The sequence below is a fragment of the Diachasma alloeum genome, unplaced genomic scaffold (assembly GCF_001412515.2).
Source record: "Diachasma alloeum isolate Michigan unplaced genomic scaffold, Dall2.0 Dall_scaffold_00269, whole genome shotgun sequence".
NCBI lineage: Eukaryota > Metazoa > Arthropoda > Insecta > Hymenoptera > Braconidae > Diachasma > Diachasma alloeum.
Window position 1 is genome coordinate 1,821,512 of NW_021680408.1, and position 26,895 is coordinate 1,848,406.

General features: G+C 35.4%; 3 protein-coding genes across 10 annotated transcripts in view; 2 read left to right on the plus strand and 1 right to left on the minus strand.

The window, feature by feature from the left end:
* LOC107037696 (transmembrane protein 94) overlaps positions 1–12,385 on the plus strand; it is a 47,686-nt gene extending 35,301 nt beyond the window's left edge. For all 3 annotated transcript variants that reach the window (XM_015256367.1, XM_015256369.1, XM_015256368.1), the window contains 7 exons: positions 597–805; positions 5,530–5,704; positions 9,542–9,787; positions 10,040–10,280; positions 11,430–11,523; positions 11,708–11,869; positions 11,942–12,385. In XM_015256367.1, the coding sequence (XP_015111853.1) occupies positions 597–805; positions 5,530–5,704; positions 9,542–9,787; positions 10,040–10,280; positions 11,430–11,523; positions 11,708–11,869; positions 11,942–12,014 (1,200 nt within the window). In that variant the 3' untranslated portion in view covers positions 12,015–12,385. The remainder of the gene's footprint in view (positions 1–596; positions 806–5,529; positions 5,705–9,541; positions 9,788–10,039; positions 10,281–11,429; positions 11,524–11,707; positions 11,870–11,941) is intronic.
* Positions 12,386–14,263: 1,878 nt separating this feature from the next.
* On the minus strand, positions 14,264–19,111 carry LOC107037697 (GPI ethanolamine phosphate transferase 2). The gene is made up of 2 exons (XM_015256370.2): positions 19,003–19,111; positions 14,264–17,011 (listed from the first exon to the last, which is right to left on the minus strand). The coding sequence occupies exons 1-2, from the start codon at positions 19,013–19,015 to the stop codon at positions 14,286–14,288; spliced, it is 2,739 nt and encodes a 912-aa protein (XP_015111856.1). The 5' UTR covers positions 19,016–19,111; the 3' UTR covers positions 14,264–14,285.
* Positions 18,592–26,684, plus strand: LOC107037698. Of its 6 annotated transcripts, none has more exons than XM_015256372.1 (5): positions 18,592–18,809; positions 23,266–23,488; positions 24,642–24,729; positions 25,902–26,132; positions 26,202–26,684. In XM_015256372.1, exons 2-5 carry the CDS (start codon positions 23,274–23,276, stop codon positions 26,313–26,315), a joined length of 648 nt encoding a protein of 215 aa, XP_015111858.1. In that variant the 5' UTR covers positions 18,592–18,809; positions 23,266–23,273; the 3' UTR covers positions 26,316–26,684. The 6 variants fall into 6 exon arrangements, with proteins under 6 accessions (XP_015111858.1, XP_015111863.1, XP_015111862.1 ...); XM_015256377.1 differs by lacking the exon at positions 18,592–18,809 and adding an exon at positions 19,943–20,030; XM_015256376.2 differs by lacking the exon at positions 18,592–18,809 and adding an exon at positions 20,835–20,914.
* The last annotated feature ends 211 nt before the right edge of the window (positions 26,685–26,895 follow it).

A 26,895-nucleotide genomic window follows, 5' to 3' on the forward strand; every position in this document is an offset into this window, starting at 1 on the left:
TTTTAAGCGTGTCTGGGGCCTACGAACAATAAACAATCAATTTTTTCGCACTAATTATTCGTTTGTAGACATATACAATCGATCTTCACCGCATGAGAAATCTCACTTCAATCGCCCGCGACATTTAAAACTCATAGTACCATAGTAGTCTCGCCTTAGAGGTTTAATTTGCATACAATAAAAAATATACATTTTCGTACATAAGATTTAGGTGACATTGACTTTATATTTGAATGGAACATTTGTCCAGAAATTCACTAATAATGACGAGCGAGTTGTCGTCTAAGCTGGCCAGAAACTCCCCGGCCCAATATGGTGGAAAAAAGTTTTTCTCGCGTAATTTTCTGACCATTATTATAGTACTTTGGACAAATCAAGTCAGTCGATTGAGATGTGCGTTATGAGGGCACTTTTGAAGATTCCATTAGCCAAAAATATCAAAAACTAATTTTTTCTTATTTCTTTACATTAAAACTGAAGTAGGAAACTCAATCCCCTGTAATTTTGAAATTTCAGTGCGGTCTCCCCTTAATCGTTATTTTCGATGTCTCTGAAATAATCTCGAGTCCGATGAATTAATCTTCTATCAATTCCAGGCAAAATTACCTCGGGGAATCGACAAAATTCGTCCTCACCTAGAATTAATAGATAATGTACCTCTCCTAGTATCTCTATTTACCGACTGCAATACTGCAGTCACCAGGGAGATGCTTCACATAATGCAGGATTATGGAGAAGTTGTTTGTGTACTAGGATCATCAGCCAATGCCGAAAATATGTCTATATTTATGCAAGCAGATGCAGGGTAAGAAAATTTCTACATTAATGCATAATGCACATTCCTATCAATCCTAATTATGAACCATCTTGGTAACAAATGGGCCTGAATGAATATAATACAAAAATGAATAATCAAGATGAACTTTCTTTCAAGAATGTTTTTTTCACTAGAAAAAAATATGCAATTTTTTCTGCTCACATTTGATAAATTTATTTGGCTTTGCGGTCATTCGTGATTCCGCAGATGTTCAAGGTAGATTGTTCTTTCTTGCTGCAATTTGAATCCCATCAAATGTGAACTTTTAAACTGAGAGAGGAACGCAATTCGCTATCTGTTCACTCCCAGCGATTCAGGAGATGAGATTCACAGCTCGACAATGTTTTAATTAGTCAATGCACGAATTAAAACAGTTGAGGGCTAATCGGAAAAATTCAAAAAAATTTGATTCTGTCAATTGAAGTGTCTAAAAAATGATGGTAGTTTTTAGGACAACATATTTCCCATAATTCCTAAAGAAAACAAATCATTTCGGACAGATGAATTATTTTTTTCCATGTTAAAGGAAATTGTCCATGACGCGACGTTGCCGGAAACTCGCTAAACGCGCCAGGCAAGTGTAGAGTGAATTCGGCAACGCTAAAGTCTAAATAACGCGGCGGGGAATCCCCGCGGAGATGACCAAAGTCGCAGGGTCGCGTTTGGTGATCAGACTAGGGTTAAGGATGTACTATACCGTTTCGGCCAAAATTCACATTTTTTTTTCATTTTTCTGGCAAATTATTGATCGGATTGACGCGAAATAATATATCGTTTTTGCGTTTTATCACTATTGACTGACTCACGAAGTTTCATGGTGGTGCAATCATTTTCCTGCATTTTTTCTGAAGTTTTGTGCATTTCCAAAAAGTTTTAGAAAAAACAGGAAAATAATTGCACGATCATGAAATTTCGTGAATCATTAAGTAATCATAAAACGCAAAAACGGCATATTTTTTCATGTCAATCCGATCAACAATTTGTCACAAAAATTTAAAAAACGTGAATTTTGGCGAAAAGGGTGTATCCTTAAGAATGTCCAAGTACTTTGGTCTTTTTTTCATTGAAATCCCTTTCAACATCAGAACTTTCATTTGCAATGATGTTATTATTAGAAATTTGGAGGTCTAAATTCGATTCTCAATTCCGAACCATTAGGAAACATAAAAAAAATCTGAAAACATTAGAAAAACTGATATTTGAACCATATTACAATTCTGACAGAAATCAATTTCATGCAAAAACGAACAAGATTCCTGCAAATTCTAACGATTTCCGTTTTTTTTTTCATTTTTTATTTATCTTAAAGAACGATTTTCCATGAGTTTTCCCGATTTTTTTAACGCAATTTAATTTGCAAATTAAAATAGATTGTTATTTGTTATTAAAATAGATTAAAGGGGATATTATTAGGCAAATTTAATGACTATACAAATATCAAAATTGCAACTTTCCGCTGAAAAAAATTTGTGAAAACTCAAATTGTAATCAAATTTCAACAAAATGAACAAATTTTTTATTTCATCAATTTGACAAACCGCCCAGGTGGTTTGTAACTTGTACTGTACGTAGTACAACACTCGAACTTGGCCAAAACAGGGCACTTATTCTCCTTATTTCGACGAAGAGGACCCCTCCTGAACCCCCCCACAAAATTCACAAAATTCTCTCGATAATCCGTCATGTAATCAGGTTTAAAATTGATCACGCATCTTCGACTCTTCTTAAAAGATTTCATTTTCGGTTCTCCCATGTTATGGGCAATGTACCCCTCACTGAACGTTGTTAACGATTCCATTGGCACAGAAACCGGGCATTTTCTCAATTTTTTAAAACTCTGAGCTCTCTCGACCTTCCCCGGATGAGCATAGGAGTCCTTCTGAGTTGTCACACACTCCATCGGATCCCTCACGAACCCCAATCGTCCTTTCGGGTGAATCATCTCTGATCGGGATTTCTCGGGCCACTTGAAGGCAATTTGGGTCGTTGTGTCGAACTCAAATTTCCCGAACCTCTTAACTTCACTGAGTTTGTGAACCCGACTTGGCAGAATTCCTCGGCTAGGATACGACGTTCTGTACGTGGTTTGCAGATCGATCTTCGCTGATACCGGTTTACAAAACTTCTTAGGATTCGCCACTGCCCTCGGGGGCTGAATATACACCAGATCATCGTCACGATATTTCCCGAAATTTTGGCGCAGAGCCAATGACTTAGGCGGTTGACACACGATCTCCATTCCAGATTTTTTTATTATTCGCGATCAAACGAAAATTGAGGTGTTGGTCACGTGGGTTGAGTTGATGATAAATGAAGGATGACAGTTAACTTCATGAGGTGGTGGAAAATTATCTGTCGCTTTCGAATGAATGTTTTGTAATGATTTAAATTTAGGTTTTGAATTTTGCTTGCGAATGGAAGCATTGTATCCGTCAACTGCGAAATTTCCAATTTCGTTTTGTGTCAGGATAACTAATTTTGGCTTCGGGAGTTCGAATTATGCTATTTTCGTTATTCCGACCATAAAGCAGCGCTGTTATCACTGTTTACACTGTTGGAAAAAAAAATGAAATTCCATGGACAGTTGACTACCAATTTTCAGGGCAGTGACACTAAATGCGATTTAGGGGAAGAAAAATCATGAAATTTAAGGCTTCACTGAAAACTCAGTAACTTTTCAGAATTCTAAGCGACATGAAGACGAGAATTCCTTAATTTATGTGGATTTCCAATCTGATATGAATATTCACTGTTGAATTACATTGAATTTTCAGTGAAATCTGAAATTTTATGATTTTTTTCCCCCTAAATCGCAATCAGTGTCACAGTTCTTAAAATTCAAGAATATATTTACCAGAATTTTCTGATTTTCTATTCATTTCCAGGAAAAAATGGAACGGAAATTTACAGTTCTGTTTGATTTTTTCACAGGATTCTGAATTTTCAATGACAAGATTTCCTGAAATTTCAGTGGAATTGAACACGATAAAAATTTCCAGAATATGGCACGGAAAATTCAGACGAAAATTTTTAAGGATTGACGCAAGCATCTTTTTTACAAGAGTAAATTTTTTTATGGTCAAATGCCATGAAACTTTGGCAAAACGTTATTTGAACTTTTATAAAATGATCGATCTATCGCTCAGCTCATCGTCATATTGTCAATATCGATTTTTTTGGTTTTTTATGTTTTAGTTGATATCGACAATATGACAAAGAGCTAAGCGATAGATCGATCATCTTATAAAGGTTCAAATAAGGTTTTGTCAAAGTTTCATGGCATTTGACCATAAAAAAATTTACTCTCGTGAAAAACTCCCGACAAAATTGCTTACGTCAATCCTTAACAGTGTACAGTCGTTATGACACAAAATACTGTCCGAAAAAAACTTTCGAATATGAGTTTTCATTGGAATTATATGAGGTAGAAAATTTTTTGTAGGCCATATGTCGAACAATATTTTTGTCATAACGGCTGTCAGCAGTGATTCACAGACGCGTAGCCACAAAATTTTTTTCGGCCTAATGACGAAGTATACTATTCCAATTCTATTCATCTGATTTTAATTTATGACACGTCAAAATTTCCAATTTTCTCCTATCTATAAGAATATTTTGAGTAATTTTTTTTTCAACCCCTAGGTGCTCATAACACCAAATTAAAAAAAAAAAAGTTGAAAAGCTTCAATTTTTAGACTTATGTCACCTTTTATTTTTCTCCTCTTTTTTTCAGCAGTGATAGGCATATTCATCAATCATAATTACTGTTAAATTGTGAAGTTGTCAATTTTAACATAAATCAGAAAAATTTTCAATATTAAATTAACCATCAATTTGTACATTCAAATTTTGAAATATTCGAATAACCAATAATTTAGGTAGGAAGATTAACGATTATTTGGATAATCGGCAAATCAAATACCTAAATTTAGAATTACCTTGTTAACCAAAAATTACATTTCAATATTATCAAATATTTTATTCACCATCAATCGGAAAATTTAGTTATTAAATTTTATAATATTTTAAATTTGCTAAATATGGTTAAGCTATAAACAATATAAGGAGATAATCCTTCTTAATATTGTCAAAATCTAATAGTATTGGCCATCCCTGTTTTTCAGCAACTCTTGTAATCAAAACAAGTATTTTGAGCCGTCATACACGTTGGGTTTCGTCCTAGATCTATTTAATTTTTTATTTTTTCTTCTCGAAATTCCGCGAATTTGGTCACAACACCCCAAAACAACTTCAGTAAAATTCAGTAATCACAAACAAAAAATTAACTCTTAAATGAAATAATAATAATTATATAACAACAATCTTGTAACTTAGGGACAAAATATTTCTTGATAAACTTCCAAGATATTTTTATCCTGAAAAGACATCGTCTTCTATGAATGATCCGCCTCTTGGGTCCAATATTTGCTTGTTGTTGACAGCAGAGCAATTATTCATCTTTGAGCCTTTAAAATTCGAACCAATTTTTTTTTTAATTTTCAACTAACGATTTTGTTGACCTAAACAAGATTTGTTTGAAAAATTGTTCGTTTTCTCTTAGTGGAACGTGGAGGCAATGTTGAATTCAATAAATCATTGAATTCAATTTAAAATACATCGTCATAGAAATTCCATTCGAAAGCAAATTGCTAATTTATTAGCAAAAACATATTGACTACGTTGTGAAGAAAGTAATTTGCCATTTGTTTTAGAGTTGGAGTGGAACCTCTTTACCCCCAGGTCTGTCAAAAAATACCTGTGATGGCAAACACCAAGGAGGAGCAGGGCCCCTCACCAATCGAGCTGAGTCGGGCGCTGAATTGCATTGCCTGCTCTCTGAGTGTTAAAAGAGAAGATCCTATAGCTATTTTTCATCTCGTTATGGAGGTACGTAACTCTCAAGATCAAATAAACCAATTTATAGGTTTGCTTGTGGATTCAAACCAAATTTCATCTCCAACATTTTGGAAATTTATTCAATGATATCCCTTTGGCATCCTCCGAAGACGAGTGCATGTAATCATTGATAATTAATAATTAATATACTGTTGGAAAAAAATTGAAAGTTCATGAACAGTCAACTGGAAATGAGAAATGGAAAAAAAATTATCGAATAATGAAAATATGAATATTCGGTATGAAATAACGAATATATTTCCCTGGATTTTCCTGATTTCTGTTGATTTTCATTAAATACTTGAACTGAAATTTACAGTGTTGCTGGATTAGTTCACAAAATTCTGAATTTTTAGTCGCGAAATTCCTTGAAATTTTAGCAGAACTATAACGTAGGGGATCGCAGGGCAAAATGCAGCTGTCGAAAACCTACAATTTGACGCAACTCAAGCAAAATAGTATATTTCAGCACGTGTGGGGCAATATCGTCTTTAACGTGTGTGGGGTTTACAGCATGAGCCGAAGGCGAGTGATGTAACCACACACGTTAAGGACGAAATTTCCCAACAAGTACTGAACAAAATTTTATGTCACGAAGCCTGAAACCGGCTGAATTAGACACGAGACGCGAAGCGTCGAGTGTGTAATCCAGCCGGTTTCAGGCATGAGTGGCATAATAAATTTTTTATCAACTTTTGTTTATTAACTTTTTTTATTATTGGGAGTACTGATGAGAATAATAATTTTCCATTCAGTAGAATGAAATATTATTGATTATTTTTCCAACCCAAATATCGGGCAATATAATTGGCCCATTCGACATCACGTGGTACAAGCTACAGGGTTTTCAACTGATAATTTTTTGATAATTTTCTCTGGTAGTTGCTATATAAAAAACAAAACATCATGCAGTCGAATTAACCTCTCCTCAAACTGACAGATTGAATTCAATTGCGGTAATCCAAGGATTTTTATTCGAAATGAGTAGATTCGGAGTTCATTCCCTGAAAACCATTGATGACAAAGTAAAGCGCAATATTCCCGTCAAAAAGGAAAAAACGAAGAAGACAATTTGGAATCAATTTACCAGTTTTTGTGATGAGAGAAACTACACATTGAGTGCTGACACACACATTGAATGCTATTGTGTTAATTATACAATTTTCGTTTCTCAATTGTGAGTTTCGTCTCATGGTCCAATTACATTGCCCGACATTTGGATTGGAAAAATAATCCCCCGAATACCACACGAGCTTCAAAATTAATCGGGCATTTTCCTCAAGGTTCCCTGCATACAAACGAAGTCGTCAAGTTTTTCAGGAAAAATCACTCGTGCTTCGCACTTGTGATTTTTTAACCTGAAAAACTTGACTCCTTCGTTTGTTTGCAACGAACCCATCGGAAAATACCCGATAATTTTGAAGCTCTTGTGGCATTACAGGTGAGAAGTTTTGACGGGAGATTTTGTCAGTGGATTAATTGAAAAGAAAATGAAACAACAAAATCCAACGTTCACAGGAAGGACCGGGGGAACACAGAGGGGGAAAAAGGAAAATGTGCTGCTGAATTTCAATCGAAAGAAAAAAGAAAAGTGTAATTGCCCTAATCTAATCAATTGAATTATAGATGAAATATTTTATATTACTTGAAAAGAGAACTATGGATAAAATTCGTGAAAATTATTGATATTGGCGTCTCGATATCTCTCTATATAATAAAAAAATATCTCTCTATATGATAAAAAAATAAGACCAAAAAATTTAGGCGACGGTTGAGATTCAGGAGTCGCTGAAAATTCAGGCGACGCTCAGCCAGGGTCGGGCCAATGTCGGCCCAGGGTCGGGTCATTGTCGGCCAAGGGTCGGGTCAATGTCGGCCAAGGGTCGGACCAATGTCGGCCGAGGGTTGGGTTTCCCTATACCAGGGCCCTATCCTTATGGGAATGAGATATATGCAGCACTTATATCTAGCATATATTTGGCATACCACATTTTTGGCCGAAAATATATCTGAGATATATTGCAGATATATGTTAAATATTTTACATCGAGATATATNCAAGCAGGGGGCGAAGCCCCCTATTAAGAAATTTACGAAAAACCTTCGGGAGTTACAAATGAGGAGAGAATATAGACTCAGCAATCTTAGTTTGGCTGCTGGAGAGTCAGGGGACAAGCTGACTAGTGGACGTTGATATCGAGATCTAACAGGGGAGTGGGATTCATCTGCGGAGGTAGTCGATATGCTATATAGGGATTTGGAATATCAGTGATTTTTTCGCGCCGCATGTTCTTTTCTCCCGAATAGGAAATTATTATTCTCATCAGTACTGCCAATTATTACATAATAATAACAAGATCTATGCGCGCGCTTTCGCGCGCGCTGATCTCTTTGTTTGTTGAAATGAAGGAATGGAATTCATTAAATTTCATTTTCTCATGAATACCTTATAAATATTGATAACGAATCAAAGAGAATTCGACTAATGATTGAAGTGAATAGCGAAGTAGAGTAAAAGAATCTATAAAGAATTTTTCATTTTCAATTAATTATCTTCAATTTTTAAAAATAATCGGTCTCCATAAAAGGACAGTATTTATTAATTTCACCAATGATATATATACATGTGAAATATACATATTATATATATATATATGACGTGAAAAAAAAAATTTACCACTGAAGAATTTGAAAATGCCGCGTGTTTTTTTTTGTGAATAACTTCGTGTCACATATTGACCAATCAGAATTAAGGATTAGCGGTCAAGCAGTTTCGAGATATTTCGATATAAAACAACTTCACGTTTCTTTCATCTTTAGTAAATAATCGCATAAAATTTTTAATCTTCAATTCTTAATTTTTGTCATTGATTATATTTATTCTATCGAAAGACAAGGATAGAAATCCAATGTATGGGTATTCTTTCATTATTCGAAAAGATATATCGATTTTAAAACTTTCCGGAGACATTGAAAAATTAATTTTTTTATTTCTTCTCGTTAAAATGAGATCATTAAACTTGAAAATATTATTACTATATGTTGCAGTATCAATAGTAAGAGCAAGTGAAAAACTAAAAATATGTACAACTGAAGGAGGTAGAATAAAAAATGAAGAAGAGGACAATAGTTATATAAAGAAATTCTAGAATAATCATGCACTGACATTGTAAAATATATTGATCTATATAATAAAAAAGTAGGTTTCCTCTAACGTGGAAAAATTTTCAGGGGTCAGGAGGGCCAATGTCGGTCCAAGGTCGGGCCAAGGTCGACCTTGGGAAACTCTCATTCGGTCGAGTCAAGGTCGAAAATTTCAGGAGACGCTGGGGGGGGGGAGGGCGGTGCCCATATATGCCCCTCCCCCATATGGGCCTTACAGAGAAAAAAACCATTAGCTCCTTCAGGAAAATCAAATAAATAATAGGATTATAAGGAGCAAGCTCGTTATCCAAGCAGTCGCACCAAAGATTTGGGGGGAGTGAGCGAAGCGAGGCGAAGCCCCCTAGTATATAATAAAAATAAGAATAGATAAAATTGAATTAATCGAATTGTGAAGACGGAAATGAGAAAAAAAATAAAATGAAATAATATAAATTGATCTGGCGATGGGCGTGAAGCGTCCGTTCAGTAATAATAATAATAAAAGTTGATTAACAAAAGTTGATAAAAAAATAACTTTTTTAGCTTGAAATGCGTCAAATCGTCGTTTTGCAGCTGTTTCATTCTGCCCCACTCTCCCCGAATAAAAATTTCCAAGTTTCCGTGAAATTTCACTCAAAAAATTGTCAACGTTGTGATTAATCATTATTTTTTATTCTATCACAGGCCCGGGATTATATGAAGTGCCTATGGAACTGTGTTCAATTCTGGCTGTGTTGTGTTGTCACACTATCGTTAGTTCAAGCATTATCCGGTTTTTTTATGCTACCACCATTGCTCTCTGTTGGCCAAACACTTTGGCTCATTTGTTTAATTATTCCCTTGCTGTCAGTCTCGATGATAGCAACACCCACCGATCCCACGATAATGCAACGAGCGACTGGGAAGAATCAGTGTGCTGTCACTGGAGAGGTATTTTCAAAAAGTCTCCCTTTTTAAATGTTTAATTTCTTTCATTGTGATGCAAAGCATCTTCTAGCCGTTGAAAATTCTTGTAGAAAAGGTAGAATGATTTAGTTATTGTTAACGAGGCTTAACTATTCATGCCATTCGTTAACTATTAACGAATCGCGTTAATAGTGAAGAAGTCTCGTGAACAGCAATTAAATCATTCCATCAGTGTAGTTATTCGTTCGATCTAGTTATTTGGGATTTTTTTTTCAGGTTGCCTTGTTCGTTCTCTGGTGTTACGGCTGTAAATTTCTGCCGACAATTGTAACCGTTATCGTATGCCAATTACTCATGTACATGATCCTCTGCACGTATTACGTGAGAGGAGAATCTCAGTGCTTCTACATTTATCCTGACACCTCTGGTGAGGTTTACTGGGGTGGATGGAATGATAAGCCAAATATTATTATGTTGGTGCAGCATGTTGCTCTAACACTGCTTGTTCTACATTTTGGTGAGTAATTAAAATACATAATTAAAATACAGCAAGGGACAGAGCTTATCCCATATATCCGACGAAAGATATTTGATCATTAGTTTATGCGTTATTAGCCTTTTGCTTCCGAATTGAAACATTGTTTTTATCAAATCCGAAATTTCCTATTTTTAGTGTCAGGATTTGTCATTTTGACCCCAGGAGTTCGAACATGCTATTTTTACACCATGTTCGGATGTAGGTATGTGTGCTGCCAACGTTGGGATCATGTTTTTAAAAATGCTCTCCTTTCAAACAAGTATACGGTTACCAAAAAGCAAAAAAAAAAATTCTAATACGCTAACACTTTTTAAAAATGTTTAATGGAAATGGGTGGAGTAATTTTTCGAATTGGGATTATGTTGATTGCCAACGCTGGGGCGATGTGCACTGCCAACGTTGAGGTAATGTTGGCTGTCAATGTTGAGGTGATGTTGGCTGCCAACGTTGGGACAATGTTGAATGTCAATGTTAAAGTAATGTTGGCTGTCAACGTTGTGGAAATGTTGGCTGTCAACGTTAAAGTAATGTTGGCGACCAACATTGGAGCAATGTTGAATGCCAACGTTGAAGTAATGTTGGCTGTCAACGTTGAGGTAATGTTCGCTGTCAACGTTGAGATGTTAATGTTGGCTGCTAACGTGGGTGCAATGTTGAATGCCAACGTTGAAGTAATGTTGGCTGTCAACGTTGAGATAATGTTGGCTGCCAACGTTAAAGTAATGTTGGCTGCCAACGTTGGAGCAATGTTGAATGCCAACGTTGAAGTAATGTTGGCTGTCAACATTGTCGGGATGTTGGCTGCCAACGTTAAAGTAATGTTGCCTGTCAATGTTGAGGCGATGTTGGCTGTCAACGTTGGGTCAATGTTGAATGCCAATGTTGGAGTAATGTTGGCTGTCAATGTTGTGGAAATGTTGGCTGTCAACGTTGTGGTAATGTTGGCTGCCACGGCTGGAGCAACGTTCGCTACCGATGTTGGGGCAATGTTGAATTCAATGAATTATTGAATCCAGTTTAAAGTACATCACCATAGAAATACCATTTGGAAGCAAATTGCTATTTTATTAGCAAAAATATATTGACTATGTTGTAACGAAAGCAATTTCCACTTGTTTTTAATTTCAGTGATGATATCTGTGAGCTTTGTACATAGAGAGTATTCAATTTGGAGGAGATGGCCTTTCAATAATTGGCCTTGGTGTTTAAATGCATTTATTGTGTGAGTTGAAATTATTTAAATTGAAACATTTACCATTTGTAGAATTTAAATAGGCACAGCAACTCTAAATTTAAATTAAAGAGAATAAATTGAAAAAAACTGAAGAGGATAGTGAATGTTTTAGGTTGCATGAGGATTCATCGCTTTCTGAATTGCTAATCACTCTTTTTTTATTATTTTCCAGTCTTGCGTTGCAGGCAATATTTTCTGGTAATTTATTGTACAGTATATTGAAGGAGGAACAACAGAAAGTTGAAAATTTCCCCATTCACTTGCCATTATTTTTCTTCATCTCCCTTCCCCTCGTTTGTTCCATCAATGAACTAGTCAAGTGGCAAGAGATCAAGTAAGTTCTCAACCAAAATAATGAAATTGAAATTAATTCGATGTCAAAACTAATGTTTAAATTAATTTTCAGAGCCAACGTGAGGTATCAAAAAAGAGCTCGATTAGAATTTGGAACGAAACTGGGTATGAATTCGCCATTCTAAACGAATTCACTGTTATTCAATTGTAAATTGATATTCTAACGCACACAAATGGAGCCAAATAATTTCAACGTCAAATTAATAATTTAATTTCTGATTAATTGACAGAGGGGTCCAAAAACTAACGTTACACGAACGAAAAAAAATCATAGAAAAACGTAGTAAATTCGATAAAGCATTCTGCTGAATTTCTACTGAAAATGCCACTGGTTTTTGGCCGAGTTAATTGAAAAAATTTCGATAGAAACTATTCTGCAGAAACAATTGGTAGAATACCAATTCATTTTTCGATGCAGATTTTTTTGCTGAGAAATTTTTTGTAGGAATTCCTCCTCTATTTGAAGTTTTAAAAAATTTTCCAATCTATTTTTCTCTTCTATCGAAAAAAAAAAATTATTTCTATTGGAAAAAAACGCGGAGATAAAGGGCGAAATTTTTCAAGAGAATGGGTCAAAATCTGGTTGAAAGTACCATAGAAATCCCAGAGAATTTTCTATCAATTTTCTTTTTAGAAAAATTTTTTATTAAAAACTATTTTGTAGAAAAATCTGGAGAATTTCATATTTCCATATCACTTTTTCTATTGAAAAATTTTCTATAGCAATTTCTCGAGGTGAATTTTCTAGTTTTTACACTTTTTTTCAACAGAAAAATCATACGACAAAACTGGGAAAGTTTGAGACGAGGAATTTCTATAGAAAATATGTCAATGGAATAAGTTCTGCAGGAAAATCGAATTCTATTGATTTTTTAAATATAATATTTCCCATCAAACATTTCTATTGAAAAAGAAAAGCAAATGAACAGCGAAATTTGTCAAGAGAATCGACCACAATGTTATAGAAATCCAATAGAATTTTCTAGGCAATTCCCAAGGTTTTTGTATGAAATTTTCTCGTGTTATTCTAAACACGCACAAAAACAATTCTTTCACCACAAAGTATTGTTGTTAATTACTCAAGGATGCCATGGGAATTTCACCAAATGAATTAAATTTTTATTAATTTCATCGATATTTGAATGACTCGTGCATCATTCTACCAGTGAAAAATACAAATGTTCCTCTGAACCTACCCACCGAATGCCCATGACATCCTCAATCGAGCATTTAATTTCATTATCAACCCTAGAAACACCTTCTAAAGCTCTAAAACTGGAGGAGTCAAATGCAACAAGCATTTGACAATGAATAATAAATTTTAAATAAATATTTTTGTACACGTTTAAACATTTTAAATGGAGTAATTGCCAGTGCCAATGAGCCTCGACACTACTAGTACTTAAAGTAACATCGAATTAACGTTTTCTGACGTGAAAATCAGTGTCCAACGAATTTCGAGAAATTTCAATGGAGATACATTGCATCATGATTGAATAATTTATTGCAATTGTATTTTATGAATGTCTTTCAGAAATTTTTAATGTTAGACTGTGTGATAAATGAGTAGAAAAATCATAGCATTTTCATCGCAGGATCACCGCGGAGAACTCATTTTTACATGTTCGTTAGTTAAATTTGCATAGCTCTCATTTTTTTTTCATTTTTAGACGCTCCGCTTGTGAATATATGTTTTAATTAATTGAATTTTTTTTAAGGACTCAAGTATTGATTTTTCAAGGGAATACATTATCTTCAACATTTGTGCAATTCTCTGATTTTGCAATGAATACTTAATGTTTTTCTTTGAATGAAATGCTCAAGATTAATTATTACTGGTTGAAGATCTCTACATCGCATTACGATTTGTAAAAATTGGAGGGGGAGAGGTAGAGATTGAAGATAAAGGGATGCAACGGTTTTAATCAGTTTCATTGTTTTATGAAAAATGGTGACTGGTAATTTTTACTCTAAAAATCGAATAATAATAGGTTTTTTCATATTCAGTCTGTTTGAATGGAGGAATTTAATAGTAGAAAATCTACAAGTCTACAGAGTGGTTAATACAATACTGCCAATATTAAAATTACCTCAATTCTGAATATTTTATGAAAATGAAGAAACAACAAATTTTGAATTCTCATCAACTTTCACTTATATTATTCTTATTACGAAAAGGCCTTCATTTTATAAGTAACAATTTATGAATTTCATTCCATTGCCCCTAAAAGTTGATCCATAGAAAAATTCTAAATCTTGAAGAAAACTGTTGCATCTCAACGCCATAAACCCCACGAAACTATTATAAAATTGTTTGAAAAAATGCATTGTGTTGAAACTGAAATCAAAATAAATATAACTATGATTCATAAACCTCTTTGAAATCCCAATAATCTTTATTCATTAGTCAGTAAAAAAGGCATTTGCATTACAAACATCACAAAAAACAATACTGCAGTGTACATAGCTTCATACAATAACTTCGGCGAAAAAACCGTCCAGATGAACAAGTGGTACCTCTGAATGGTAACAATAATGGTGTAAATAGCCAGTGGAAAAATCCTCATCATCGAATATACTCTATTAATCGAAAATACATCAACAGTATTACAACAACCCCCCTGATTTTCACAAGTATTCTTATACACAAGCATCAAGTACGCTAGAATCGGTGCAGAGTATGTATTAACACACAAATAAATCGTCGCTAAAATAGGCCAATAGGCCTGGAGTCCCACGTATCCAGCGGCGACATCAACAGTCGCCAGACTATTAGAATTTCCCTGATAGAAATAAAACACGTTCCCCACCCAATAGCTCACACAAAACAAATTCCCTCCATCCCTACTACTCTGCATCAAATCATAAATCACTAAAATCGTAATCAATTCCATGGGAACTAGCGCAATATTATGAGGCCGATGAAGGAGAGTCACCACCATCACCCAGATCTGAACTACACTAAAAACCACCCTCTGCAGGAACTTTCTCCTCTCATTCTTATAACTCAAAAACCCTCTTCGAGTGCAATAAGCCAAGAATAACGCCAGAACTCCCCAAAAGATTCTGACCTCATAAACCCCCTTTGACTGTGGATAAATCGTGACGAAACTCACAACAGAATTATCCGCTGCATGTCTAGAATACACGCAGACCGCTAAAACAACGTGAAACCCTAGCGTGACTCTCCTCGACCTCTTCTCCTCGCAGATGACCCCAATGAAGACTAATAAACCGAGAGAAACTAGAACAGTAAGACTCATGACTAAATTTGATTCTTGACCTCTCATCCAGCCGCCAATGTCCGGCAGATGTGCGTAGTTATGACCAGTGCTGTTCAATTTCCTGAGTATTCTGTGCTGAGTCATCAAGAACAATATCTTCGCAACCCTAAGGACGTCGTTACTCCTCAGCTCATTACGATAATCATGATAAATTTTCCCGATTTCTGCGGACAACAGATGCGTCAGTAAAGTTCCCCAGAAGAAGTACCAGGTCTGGTGCTCCTCCTCCACGAAGCTGCTGCTGGATAAACTGATGAGATGAAGAACCATCGCAGCAGGGAAGATCATTCTCGAGAACTCCAGGGAGATTTCCGAGGAAATGAACTCGTGAATCGGTCGGCAAATGCAGCAGTTGATGGTAAAGAAGATGCAGACTATTACCATGATCCGGGAATCCTCGAGTTCGAAGTAAACTTCGTTACTTTCGATGTACAGCAGATGGTTGAGCGCCAGCCAGAGACTGACCCCAATCGTCCACCAGTAGAAGAACCATTTACCAGAGAAGGATTTGTCCCCATTTTTATTGGAAATTATCCACAAAGTCTGGAGAATCATCACGATTGCGATCGTCATTATGGTTCGATCGTACTTGACAGCACTCTTGATCAGGATCTCCTTCATCCCCTTGAGCACTGTATCATAGAGACGAATTATGTAGTTCAACTGCTGCTCAGCCTTATGCTTGTTCTTGTCGATCAACCACTCGGTATGCAACTTGATCGCCTTGTAATAGTTATCATAAACCTCGGAGGATTCGAACTCCGACAGTTTCCGGAAGTGACTGAACATGTGCTTGGCGTTGTAATGAAGGAGAAACAGCTGATGGGCACCAGGTAGATCCCTGATGATCTCCATGGAGACACTTCCCAAGTTGGATTGAGGTATGGGAATCCCCAGGATCATGGACAGAGTCGTCGCGATGTCGACCTGCTCAATCTGGCTGAATTCCCCAGAACAGGTGTCTCCAAAGACAACGAAAGGGACTAGAGTTTCTTCTGGGGTGGCTCCACCGTGCCCTCCGGAGTTCTTCATCCCGTGATCCCCGCAGACTATCAAAATCGAGGAGATGCCATCGTCATTCCACTTGTTCATTTTCCTCAAAATCCTCTCGATGACATCATCCATCTCTCTTAATTTGGGCTGGATGAGAGGACTTTGGGGTCCGAAGACGTGACCAATGTGGTCCAGCCCTAGATAATGAAGAATCATTATCGACCAGTCGTTATTGATCTCCAACTCTTCATCTATGTGACGAGTCACGTTGTCATCGACTTCCTTGAAGTCCGAGACGAAGAAGGAAGTCGTGCCTTCGTGGCGATGAAAGATGTTTGGGAATAGTTTGATCCAGGTGTCGTCGCCGTAGAATATGATCCTGTGGCCGTGATTTTTCGCTTGATTGAGGACGGAGTCACTGCTGACGGAGGCCTCCCCGAAATTGAGGGCGACGTCGATGAAGCTGGAGACTGCTCCCGTCATCATGGATTTGATCCTGGGCATTGTTACGGTGGGAGCGTTCGCTCGAGCTTGAATGAGGCAAGCCGAGTTGTTTGAGATTGACGCGGTAGTGGATGGCATCGAGTTCGTCTTCTCCGCGTTCGTTATGAAGTCCCAGCGGAGAGCGTCGATCACCATGAAGATGACTTTCTGAGCTGAGGGTTTGTATAGGCTGTTTGTGTTTAGCTTAACCCCGTTTATTGAGGTGGGGATGTCGTCGGTGGAGGCTGTCGAGTTGCTGTGGTGGTTCAGGGGGAAGAAGGCGAATAAGAAGAGGGAAATTGTGAAGAGCGTCGAGCAGAAGATGTAGGTGGTCAGCAGGTACTTGTAGCGGTTTCGCGGTCCTGAAGTTATAGAAGAGAATAGATTTTAAATCCTTTAGGAAATTTACTTGAGCGGGGTATATTCGGTAATCTGGGATGTTTGGAGGTGTAAATTTAAATTATAAGTTTCCGGACAGATAATTGCAAACAATCCAATTAAAAGCTTCTTAATTGCTACGACGGTCATATTGGGTGGTTTGAATCATGTGACTACTCGGATCAAATTTACGAAGTTATATGGAACACATGTGCAGTGTTTTTACCGTGTGATCATTAGAGGTTAGACCAACGAGAGTCAAGTGCGAAATTGAATAAAATATTGTTCACAATATTCATTGAAGAAATTCCCTAAAAAATTAATTGAACAATGGAAAATCAGGAAAAATGGGGATGGCAAGATTTTAGGCAAAACTGAAATCTTGCATGAAAAAAAGTTGCTATCTTCAATGAAGTACTTGCATATCCTTAAGGGGAGACCGCGACGAAATTTGTAAACAGGGATAGCCATATTCATAAATCATAATTACCGGTAAATTTTGAAGCCGTCAAATAGTTAACATCACTATTAATCAATATTTTAGGTAGGACGATTGCCGAAAATTGATAAAGAAAAAATCTAGGTAGATGAACAATGACTGTAATTTTTTTGGCAAATTGTGATGGCCACAAGGGGGGGGGAGAACTGTGACTGCCCTCATAAGTGCCTTGTCTTGTGACCCTCATTGACGGTTACATGATGGGTCATATGACGCATTTGTATCTCTAGTCGTACATCCCGCCGATTGCAGAGTCCTACTGTGTCCATCCGTCACACTGACTAGATGAGCACAGTAGTCCTCGACATTCGACCCTGGCGGCAGCAGGACTATCCAAGTAGATAAGGGCTAAGCGGTCACCCATCCAACTATTGTCATTTTGTGATTGTGTCGTATGACCAAAAAATGGCGGTCATGTGACGTCCCGAACTTTCTAATGGCAAATGACGGTCACAAAGAATTTTTGACCGTCAAAAGAGTAAAATAGTAATTTCCGTTAGCAAACCATCTATATAGGTGCAAAATGACCGTCATAAATATATTGCTTTTTGTGACGGTCATATAATTTCTACGTAATTGGCATCGTTTATTCGTTCAATTTATTATTGATTACCAATTATTGTTTATTATAAGGTTTTTATGGAAGACTCGAAATGTATGTGTGCAACTGTACAACAGTTTTTTTTAATTATAAAATTATGAAACATGCGCTTACATATATTTATGCATACTCATGAGAGAATGATTACACTTTTTATCTTTGGAACAAAATAAACGAAGCCAAGAATTCTAGATACTAAAGTAAGTAAACAAAGTCAAGAGTTCTAGTTAATTAGAAAAAAAAAATACATGAACAAAAAAGTGTTTCATCTATATAGATGCAAAATGACCGTCATAGTTTTTCGGGCAATTGTGACCGTCATGGAAAAATTTTTTGTGATCGGACCGGCGGTCATTGGGGCCTCGTCATGTGACCGTCAATGACGGTCACATGGCCACTTTATGACCGGTCACATGACGCCTTCGCATCTCTAGTACTATCCGAAGTCCCACACTAATCGTGTGACCACTACTGTCATGTCGCTTTTTTATTGATTCTATTTTACGTAAATAGATCCTAAGACGGACTTTGAAAAATGTTGATTTTTTTTAATGAAGTTGTTAAAAATTTGAAAAAATTTGTACTCGATTCATATAGTATATAATGCAAAGTTAGTTATATTTCAAAAAATGAGGGTGTATTATTGAGGGGAAAAACGTGAATGTATATATAAAAAAATTGGGTAATTATCATTACAATATTATTTTCAATTATTATTTTATTATTATTTCTCATTTGTTCCATACTCTTTAATGCCTTTATTTGAAAGCAGAAAACCGTACGAATTGAATTTTTCAATCAAAAAGGACGAAAACATCAATTACAAGAACAATAATTACAAGTTCATATGCAAATTATGGATTTGTTGGGCTTACCAGTGGCTTCCATTTCGGCGGTTTCAGCTGGGTCTTTTGGCAATAGGAATTATCATAATTTTAAAAAAAGGATAAGTACTTGAGAAACCTCACGTGCGGCTGCTCTTCGTTTTTGTTTGAGTAGTAAATAGATATCAGCTGGTTTGAGGAAGTCTGGGCATGCGCATACGGAGGGGAGTGGCGGGAATGTCGCACTTGTTGTGAAGGTGTTTCAAAGACAAACATCGAGGAATTAATGAGTCGATGTGCAAATTAATTATGTAATCATTGGGAATAAGCGAGAAGAACATGGTTGCATTTTTGCATTTTTTGGCTTGCTGAAGTTTTCAAATTACATAATTAAGTGGATAATACACTCTTTAATTTTTTCAACATTCCGAGAACAAATTTATTAATGAAAATGAGAAAATTATTTTCAATAAGTTTGATCAATTGTTTAATTATTAATTGAATTAATGGAATTCTTGTTTTTTACTTCAGTTACAATTGTAGAAATTTTTAAGGTAATAAAAACTATTCATTTGGATTTCCAAGAAATCCTTCAATAATTGGAAATTGATGAATATATAGCATTAGTGAAGCATTCGCCGCGTTGTTTGTTTTGTCGAAGTTATTGAATTAGGTAGCTGCATAAATAATTTTAGAGTCCGAAATTTTCTTAACATACAAAAATGTTGAAGCTGTTGTGTTTGAAAATTTGGAAAAATTAAAATAAACTTGGAATATTAAATTTTGCTTTCGGACGGACTATTCTTGAGAATCGTGCGAATAAAACGCATTAATTTCACAACTTCAAACACTGACTCATCCATAGAATCCAATAAAGCTTACAGAAATGTCGAAAGGATGCAAAATCAGCACCGTATGCTCCGCACTCGGGCATTGACCGAATGCGTGTTCTTAAATTATTTAAAATTCCACTTCAGTCTCGTTTTGCCATCGAACACGATCATACAAAGAGGCGAACTCCTCATCATTAACTAGTACCTGATTCGAGTTTACTAGTGATCCGAGTATCGGGATAAATTGTACGCAATTACGTCCACCTTTGTAGTGTAAAATCCCGGAACCAAGAAACATTCAATTATTTTTGTTCTATGAAACGGCTGATGGGCTGCAAATTTTACATTACGCACGGAGAGAAATATTCAATAAAAATTACGTATCTTTTCCGTAATTCCGGAGCGAAGTGTGGTTGTAGGAAATTTTACCGAACTGTCACGGAATTTTTCCGGAGCGTTCCGTAATTTTTATCTGAATCTCCTGTGAAAAATTATGATACCGTCACTTAAATTTTCTGAGTCGATTTCGTAATCGGTGAGTGAATTGTGAGTTCCGTAATTTTTACTGAACATTTCTCTCCGTGCGGCAAGTCATCAAAGTGACTCTTTAGAGTGATCGTTTTCAATTCTATTACGGTGACTGCACCACCCTTTTAAATCTGGGCATAATCAAATCTCGAAACTATTCAAAAACTGTGAATCAAGTGCACCTCTTGCTCGTGGAAAAGGCGGGCTTTTGGATTTTATAATAGTTTATACTAATTTCATACATGTAATTATTCTGGCCTAGAACTCCAAATTATTGTAAATTAAATTAACTCATCCACTTTCTAGTATTGATATCGAATGGTATCAGGACTCCCACTATTCTGTGATTAAATTCTCTCTCATAACTATTTGATCTCTTTTTATTTATAAATTCCAAACTTAATTGTTTCCTATTCCAAAGTATTAAAGATATAATTTTACCATAATAATAGCGAAGACGAAATGGTAAGTGCAGACGTGCCAAGCAGACGTATTTAGAGTTAAAAAGTATCCACTAAATAAAAATATTATTCTGTGGGCACGAGGTAGAATTGTGTTCTATTTATGAAAATAACAAACTCAATTCGTCCCCTCCCAGCAAAGTAAGTATGCTTCAACATTTTTGCAACGAATATAAACAAATTAATTGCCCTTCTATTAATTATTCTACTATCAATCTAATTAATTCAATTCTCAATTTTTATATCAGTTACAATAATTTTGACGACAATACAAACTATTCATAAAGATTTGCATAACTCCTTCATTGAAGAATCAATATTGAAACGAATAAAATTTTTATGAATTAAAACAAAATATTTCAATTTTTATATCTCCGAAGCACATGCGACGTATTCGATAGAGTCCAGCGTCAGCGCATGCTTCGCTCTCCAACAACATTAAAAAATATATAAAAGATGAAATAATGTTGCAAATCATAAAGCGTGAAACTATCAACTCTCTCGATGTATCAGACAAACCAATCTCATAACTATGAATAGAAAATCATTTCCAAAAGCCTGCGCATGCTGACTGGCAAACCACCCTCCGAATTCCCAGAATCCATAAATAAACTATAATGAAAAATTATGAAATTGCAAACTCGTATTTCTCCGATTTTTTAAAAATAATTTATCAAAACGAAAGGAGATTTATCGATACCAGGTGAGTGATGAAAAAGAGATAATAAAAAATACTGGATAAACTGTTATGTCACGTCATATCGCACTTGATAGAACACGAATACGGGTGCCCTGTGGCGATCAATAACAGGGGTTCTATACCCTTTTTACTTTATTCCGTGGATCAACTCGTGAATTTGATTCGTGAGTGAAACAACATGGGCTGTTGACTGACGTTCCTTATGTGGCGTGATTTATCAGGGATAAGGATTTTAGTTTCAAATATATTTATTCGTCTGTCTTAACGAATAATTTCCCGTGAGTGTCAGTCATCCCATTATTTTATAATTCATTCGGTGAAATAAGTGGGAAAAAATTGGGGAATTTAACGCGCAGAAATTTTTTTGTTGTTGTATTTCACAGATTAATTGAAGATTGTTTGATGAGTTTATTTATTTTTTAGTCTTTTGACAATTGATTGCGAAGCTTTGACAATTATTGACATTAAATGGAGAATTTTCACTGGTTGGAGTTTGTTTGCACGAAACACTGAATTATTAATGTCAAACATGGGCTGTTGATTAAAATTCGTTAGGCTGTGTAATTTGTCGAGGTTCTTAGTTTCAAATATATTTATTCATCTGTTTTAACGAATAATTTTCCGTGAGTGTCAGTCATCTCATCATTTTATAATTTATTCGGTGAAATAAGTGGGAAAAAATTGAGGAATTAAATGCGCAGATAATTTTTTGTTCAATTTCAATGTTTAACTGAAGACTTTTTAAAGAGTTGATTTATCTGACAATTGATTGTGGAGTTTTGACATTTAGTTATTGATATTTAACGGAGTATTTTCATTGTTTGGAGTTTCTACGATGCACTGAGTTCTTAATGCCAGACATCGGTTGTTGATTAAAGTTCCTTATGTTGCGTAATTTGTCAAAGATTTTAGTTTCAAATATAATTATTTATCTGTCTTAACGAATAATTTCATTATTTGATAATTCATTCGGTGAAATGAGTGGGAAAAAATTGGGGAATTTAATGCGCAGAGAACTTTTAATTGAAGACTGTTTGATGAGTTTATTCTTCTGACAATTGATTGTCGAGTTTTGACAATTAATTATTGACATTTAATGGAGTATTTTCTTTGTTTGAAGTTTGTTTGTGTGATGCATTGAGTTATTAATGTCAGGCATGGGTTTTTGATGAAAGTTCTTTATGTTGCGTAATTTATAGAAGATTTTAGTTCTAAATATATTTATTTATTTGTCTTAACGAATAATTTCCTGTGAGTGTCAATCATCCTATCATTTTATAATCGATTCGGTTAAATAAATGGGAAAAAATTGGGCAATTAAAGGCGCAGAGAAGTTTTCTTGTTGAATTTTAATGATTTATTGAAGACTGTTTGATAAATTCATTGTTCTGACAGTTAATTATTGACATTTAATGAAGAATTTTCACTGTTTGGAGATTGTTTGTACGATGCACTGAGTTATTAATGCCAAACATGGGCTGTTGATTAAAGTTCCTTAGGTTGTGAAATTTATCAATGATTTTAGTTTCAAATATATTTATTTATCTGTCTTAACGAATGATTTCCTGCGAGTATCAGTCATTCCATTATTTTATAATATATTCGGTGGAATAAATGAGAACAAATTGGGGAAGTAAATGCGCAGAGAAAATTTTTTGTTGAATTTCAACAATTAATTGATGACTGTTTCATAAATTCATTGTTCTGCCAATTGATTGTTGATGTTTGATGAAGAATTTTTACTGCTGGGAGTTGTTTGTATTATGCACTGAGTTATTAACGTTGAACGCAGGCTAGACAATGGTGTCCCTGGAAGACAGCTGGAAGGAGGCGACCGATGGATTTAACTCTGAGGCATGTGATACATGGTTCACAAACTTGCAGGAAGTTTATTCAGAGGAGAAGAGGACGTATCATAATTTGGATTCACTGAGAGAGAAATTGGGTCATTACTACGATATCAAGGATCAGCTGAAGAATCCAAGGGCATTGCTTCTTGCACTGTTTTTTCAGAAGTATGTGCAAGTATTTAGTGAAGTTCGGAGAGAAAAAAACATTTGGATTTTCAGGAGAACGTCACTGATTTTCGTGAACATGTCACTGATTTCTAGGGACATATCACTGATTTTTAGATATCTATCACCAATTATTGGTGATGTGGACACTGACTATACTCTATAGAGTAACCCTGATCAACGGTGATTTCTATCCTGAAATCTGGTGATAGATTATTAAATATTAGAGATGTGTGCCTGAATATTAGTAACATTTTTATGAAAATTGTGACCACCTCCTTAAAAATCAGTAACGATTTCATTGAAAATTAGTGATAAATAGGTCGCTACGCCCCCTGCTCGCTCCGCTCGCCAACCCCCATATGACCTCCATGGTCCTTATTCTGACCCTTAGTTTCTGATCCTTTTCACCCTTATTTGGACCCTTAATCTGACTCTGTAACCCTTATTTGGACCATTATTGTGACCCTCATGACCCTTAATCTTACTCTTGTGACCCTTATTTGGACCCGTAATCTGACCCTTGTTACCCTTATTTGGACCCTTAATCTGATCCTCGTGGCCCATATTGTGACCCTCATGACCCTTAATCTGACCGTTGTGACCCTTATTCTAACCCTTATTCTGGCCGTCATAACCGTTATTTTGACTCTAATGACCCTTATTTTGACCCTTATGACCCTTAATTTTTGAGTCTTAATTTCGAGTACCAAAATTTAATCTCCAGAAGTCGATTTGGATTTTTATAATACAGAGAGATGTCACTAAAAATTGGTGAAAAAATTCCTGACTTTCAGAATTTTGAACTCGTTGAATTTCACAATCGCAAATCCCTAATAATTGGGGATAGATTCCCGAAAAACAGTGATACGTCCCTGACCACTAAAACTGTTGTTCAAGTCTGACTTATTTCAATGATCAATAGTTGAATTATTGTGAATGAGTGGTGATGACGGGAATCATCGGGAGATTTCTTTTGTAGAAAGACATCTTGTATCCAATTGGTTTTTTAAAAATTGTCCCTCGTTTTTTCTACAGATAGCTGATTAGAAAAACGTTTGAATTTGGCTTGAGTCGTTTGGGGACTTTAGTACTGAATTATTTCTGGTGACTATGATCTTTGTAAGTCGTTGATTGTGCATTTTTATTGCAGCTTTGAGTACGATCCGAAAGCTCTTGATGGAGAGAATCAGAATATAGATCATTTTGTTTCCTTTGCTAATGCAGCAGAAATACCAGAGGTGAGAGGACAGCTGTTTGATATATTAAAAATTGTAGTCTTCATATTCAGTTAAATAACAAAAAAAAAGCCTTCATATTCGTATTTTTGCATCTTATAGATTGAAAAATGTAGAATAGAAAATGTTCAGATAGAAATTCTAAAGGTGGTTTCCAAAATTCCGATATCTTTTTCAGATTTTCAGATATTTGTAAAAACTGATCTGAAATGATATCGATTTATTTTGTTTGACGACTTTATCACGGAAATACACTAGAATTTTTCTGGTGCTTTCCAGTTAATTAAAAATTGAACGTAATTTGGGACTGAATTCAAGTAGGAGAGTTATTGTTTATAAATCGAATTCGATGCCGTTTTTCTAAAAATTACGAGTCTACGCATGAAAAAAAATATATAGAAAAACCTGGCGAACTCGCTAGAAAATTCTATTGGATTTCTATTGACCATTCTATCAGTTATTCTCGAAGGAAAATAATTTTGTCACCCTGCTGATAAAAAATTTAGAATTTCGCGGAATTTTCAGGAGATTGGAAGATCTCACGATTTTTCTCATGATTTTTCCGCTAAATCGAATTCAATATCACTTTTCTGAAAATTACTGGTCAACAACGCACGAAAAAAAAATTATAGTAAAACCTCGCGAACAAGCTAGAAAATTCAATTGCATTTCTAGTGAACTTCTATTGAACATTCTATCAGTCTTTCCCCAAGGAAGGAATTCTTGTCTTGCTATTGATAAAAAAATTTAAAATTCCAGGAAATTTCTAGATCTGGGAAATCTGATTTCTCTGAAGATTTTTCCGCTAAATCCAATTCAATGTCACTCTTCTGAAAATTACTCGTCAACGCACGAAAAAAAAATTATAGTAAAACCTCGCGAACTTACTAGAAAATTCAATTGCATTTCTAGTGAACTTCTATTGAAAATTCCGCCAGTCTTTCCCACAGGAAGGAATTCTCGTCTTCCTACTGGTGAAAAATTTAGAATCTCACGGAATTTTTAGGAGATCTGGAAGATCTCCCCATTTTTCTGATGATTTTTCCGCTAAATCATATTCAATATCACTCTTCTGAAAATTACTTGTCAACAACGCACGAAAAAAAAAATTATAGAAAACCCTCGCGAACTCTTGCATTTCTATTGAACAGTGTATTTTCCATATTGTTATTCAGGACGATGAATTACGTACTGAAACATGTGCATTACTGAAAGCAGCGGCCACTCACAGTACAGAGGAGCACAAGGTCGATGGTGCCTTTGGCAGTGAAGACGCTCACTACCTGTTAGATTTAGACATGGCCGTTCTAGGCTCAGCATCAGAGGCCTACGCCGAATACAGGGAGAAAATACGTGGAGAATACTCGTTCCTCAGTGAGCCCATGTACACAGCACTGAGGCTCAAGGTAAATAAACCACTTCTTTCCGTTACCACGTGCTTTTCAAAAGCATTCATGAGCATTTATTCGATTCAGGTACTGCAGAACTTCGTACAAATTCCGAATATTTTTGCGACTAAAGAATTCCGTGAGAAATTCGAGGAGCAAGCCAGACTTAATATTCAAGCTGAGGTGGAACTATTGTCTTAGAAGTTGTTCGATATTGTTGTATTAAATAAATCGGATTATTGTGAGGAGATGATTAAGCTAAATGTTTAAAAAATTGAATAGACTATTCGGTTTTTTTCTTTGAGAAAAAATTGTGTCATGTGTACACATGATGTTTAGGAATTGAGCTTTCGTATGCGAACAATGCAGGATGTGTTATGTTTAGTATGAGGTGATGACAATATTGATAATGATTTTACTATGATCACACTGCAGAATCCCTGATTGTCAACAAATTGGCGAAGCGGTAAAACGATTTGAGTCGACTCAACTCTTAAGTCGGTTTTCGAGGAATATCTCCGAATCTAAGGGAGATAGCGAAATTTTCGTAATGATATTTTTTATAGCTCTCAATGAATCCTACAAAAAAACTTGTAACAAAAATTTTGCTGTTCTCATTAATTTCGAGATATTCATTGAAAAATGACCAATAGCTAAAATCGACTGAAACCGTTTTACCGCAACGGTAAAACGGTTTAGTCGATTTTACCTGTTATATTTTTTTCTATTCAATCACTTGGATTTCTCTAAAAAATATATTTTGTCTTCTAAATAAAAAAAT

What these genes read in the sequence shown, in the direction of transcription:
- LOC107037698 (XM_015256372.1), top strand. Translation starts at nt 23,274, where the DNA reads ATGGTGTCCCTGGAAGACAGCTGGAAGGAGGCGACCGATGGATTTAAC. An exon ending in CTTGCACTGTTTTTTCAGAA is followed by an intron (nt 23,489 to 24,641) that starts GTATGTGCAAGT and finishes TTTTTATTGCAG; the next exon opens with CTTTGAGTACGATCCGAAAG. An exon ending in ACACAGCACTGAGGCTCAAG is followed by an intron (nt 26,133 to 26,201) that starts GTAAATAAACCA and finishes TATTCGATTCAG; the next exon opens with GTACTGCAGAACTTCGTACA.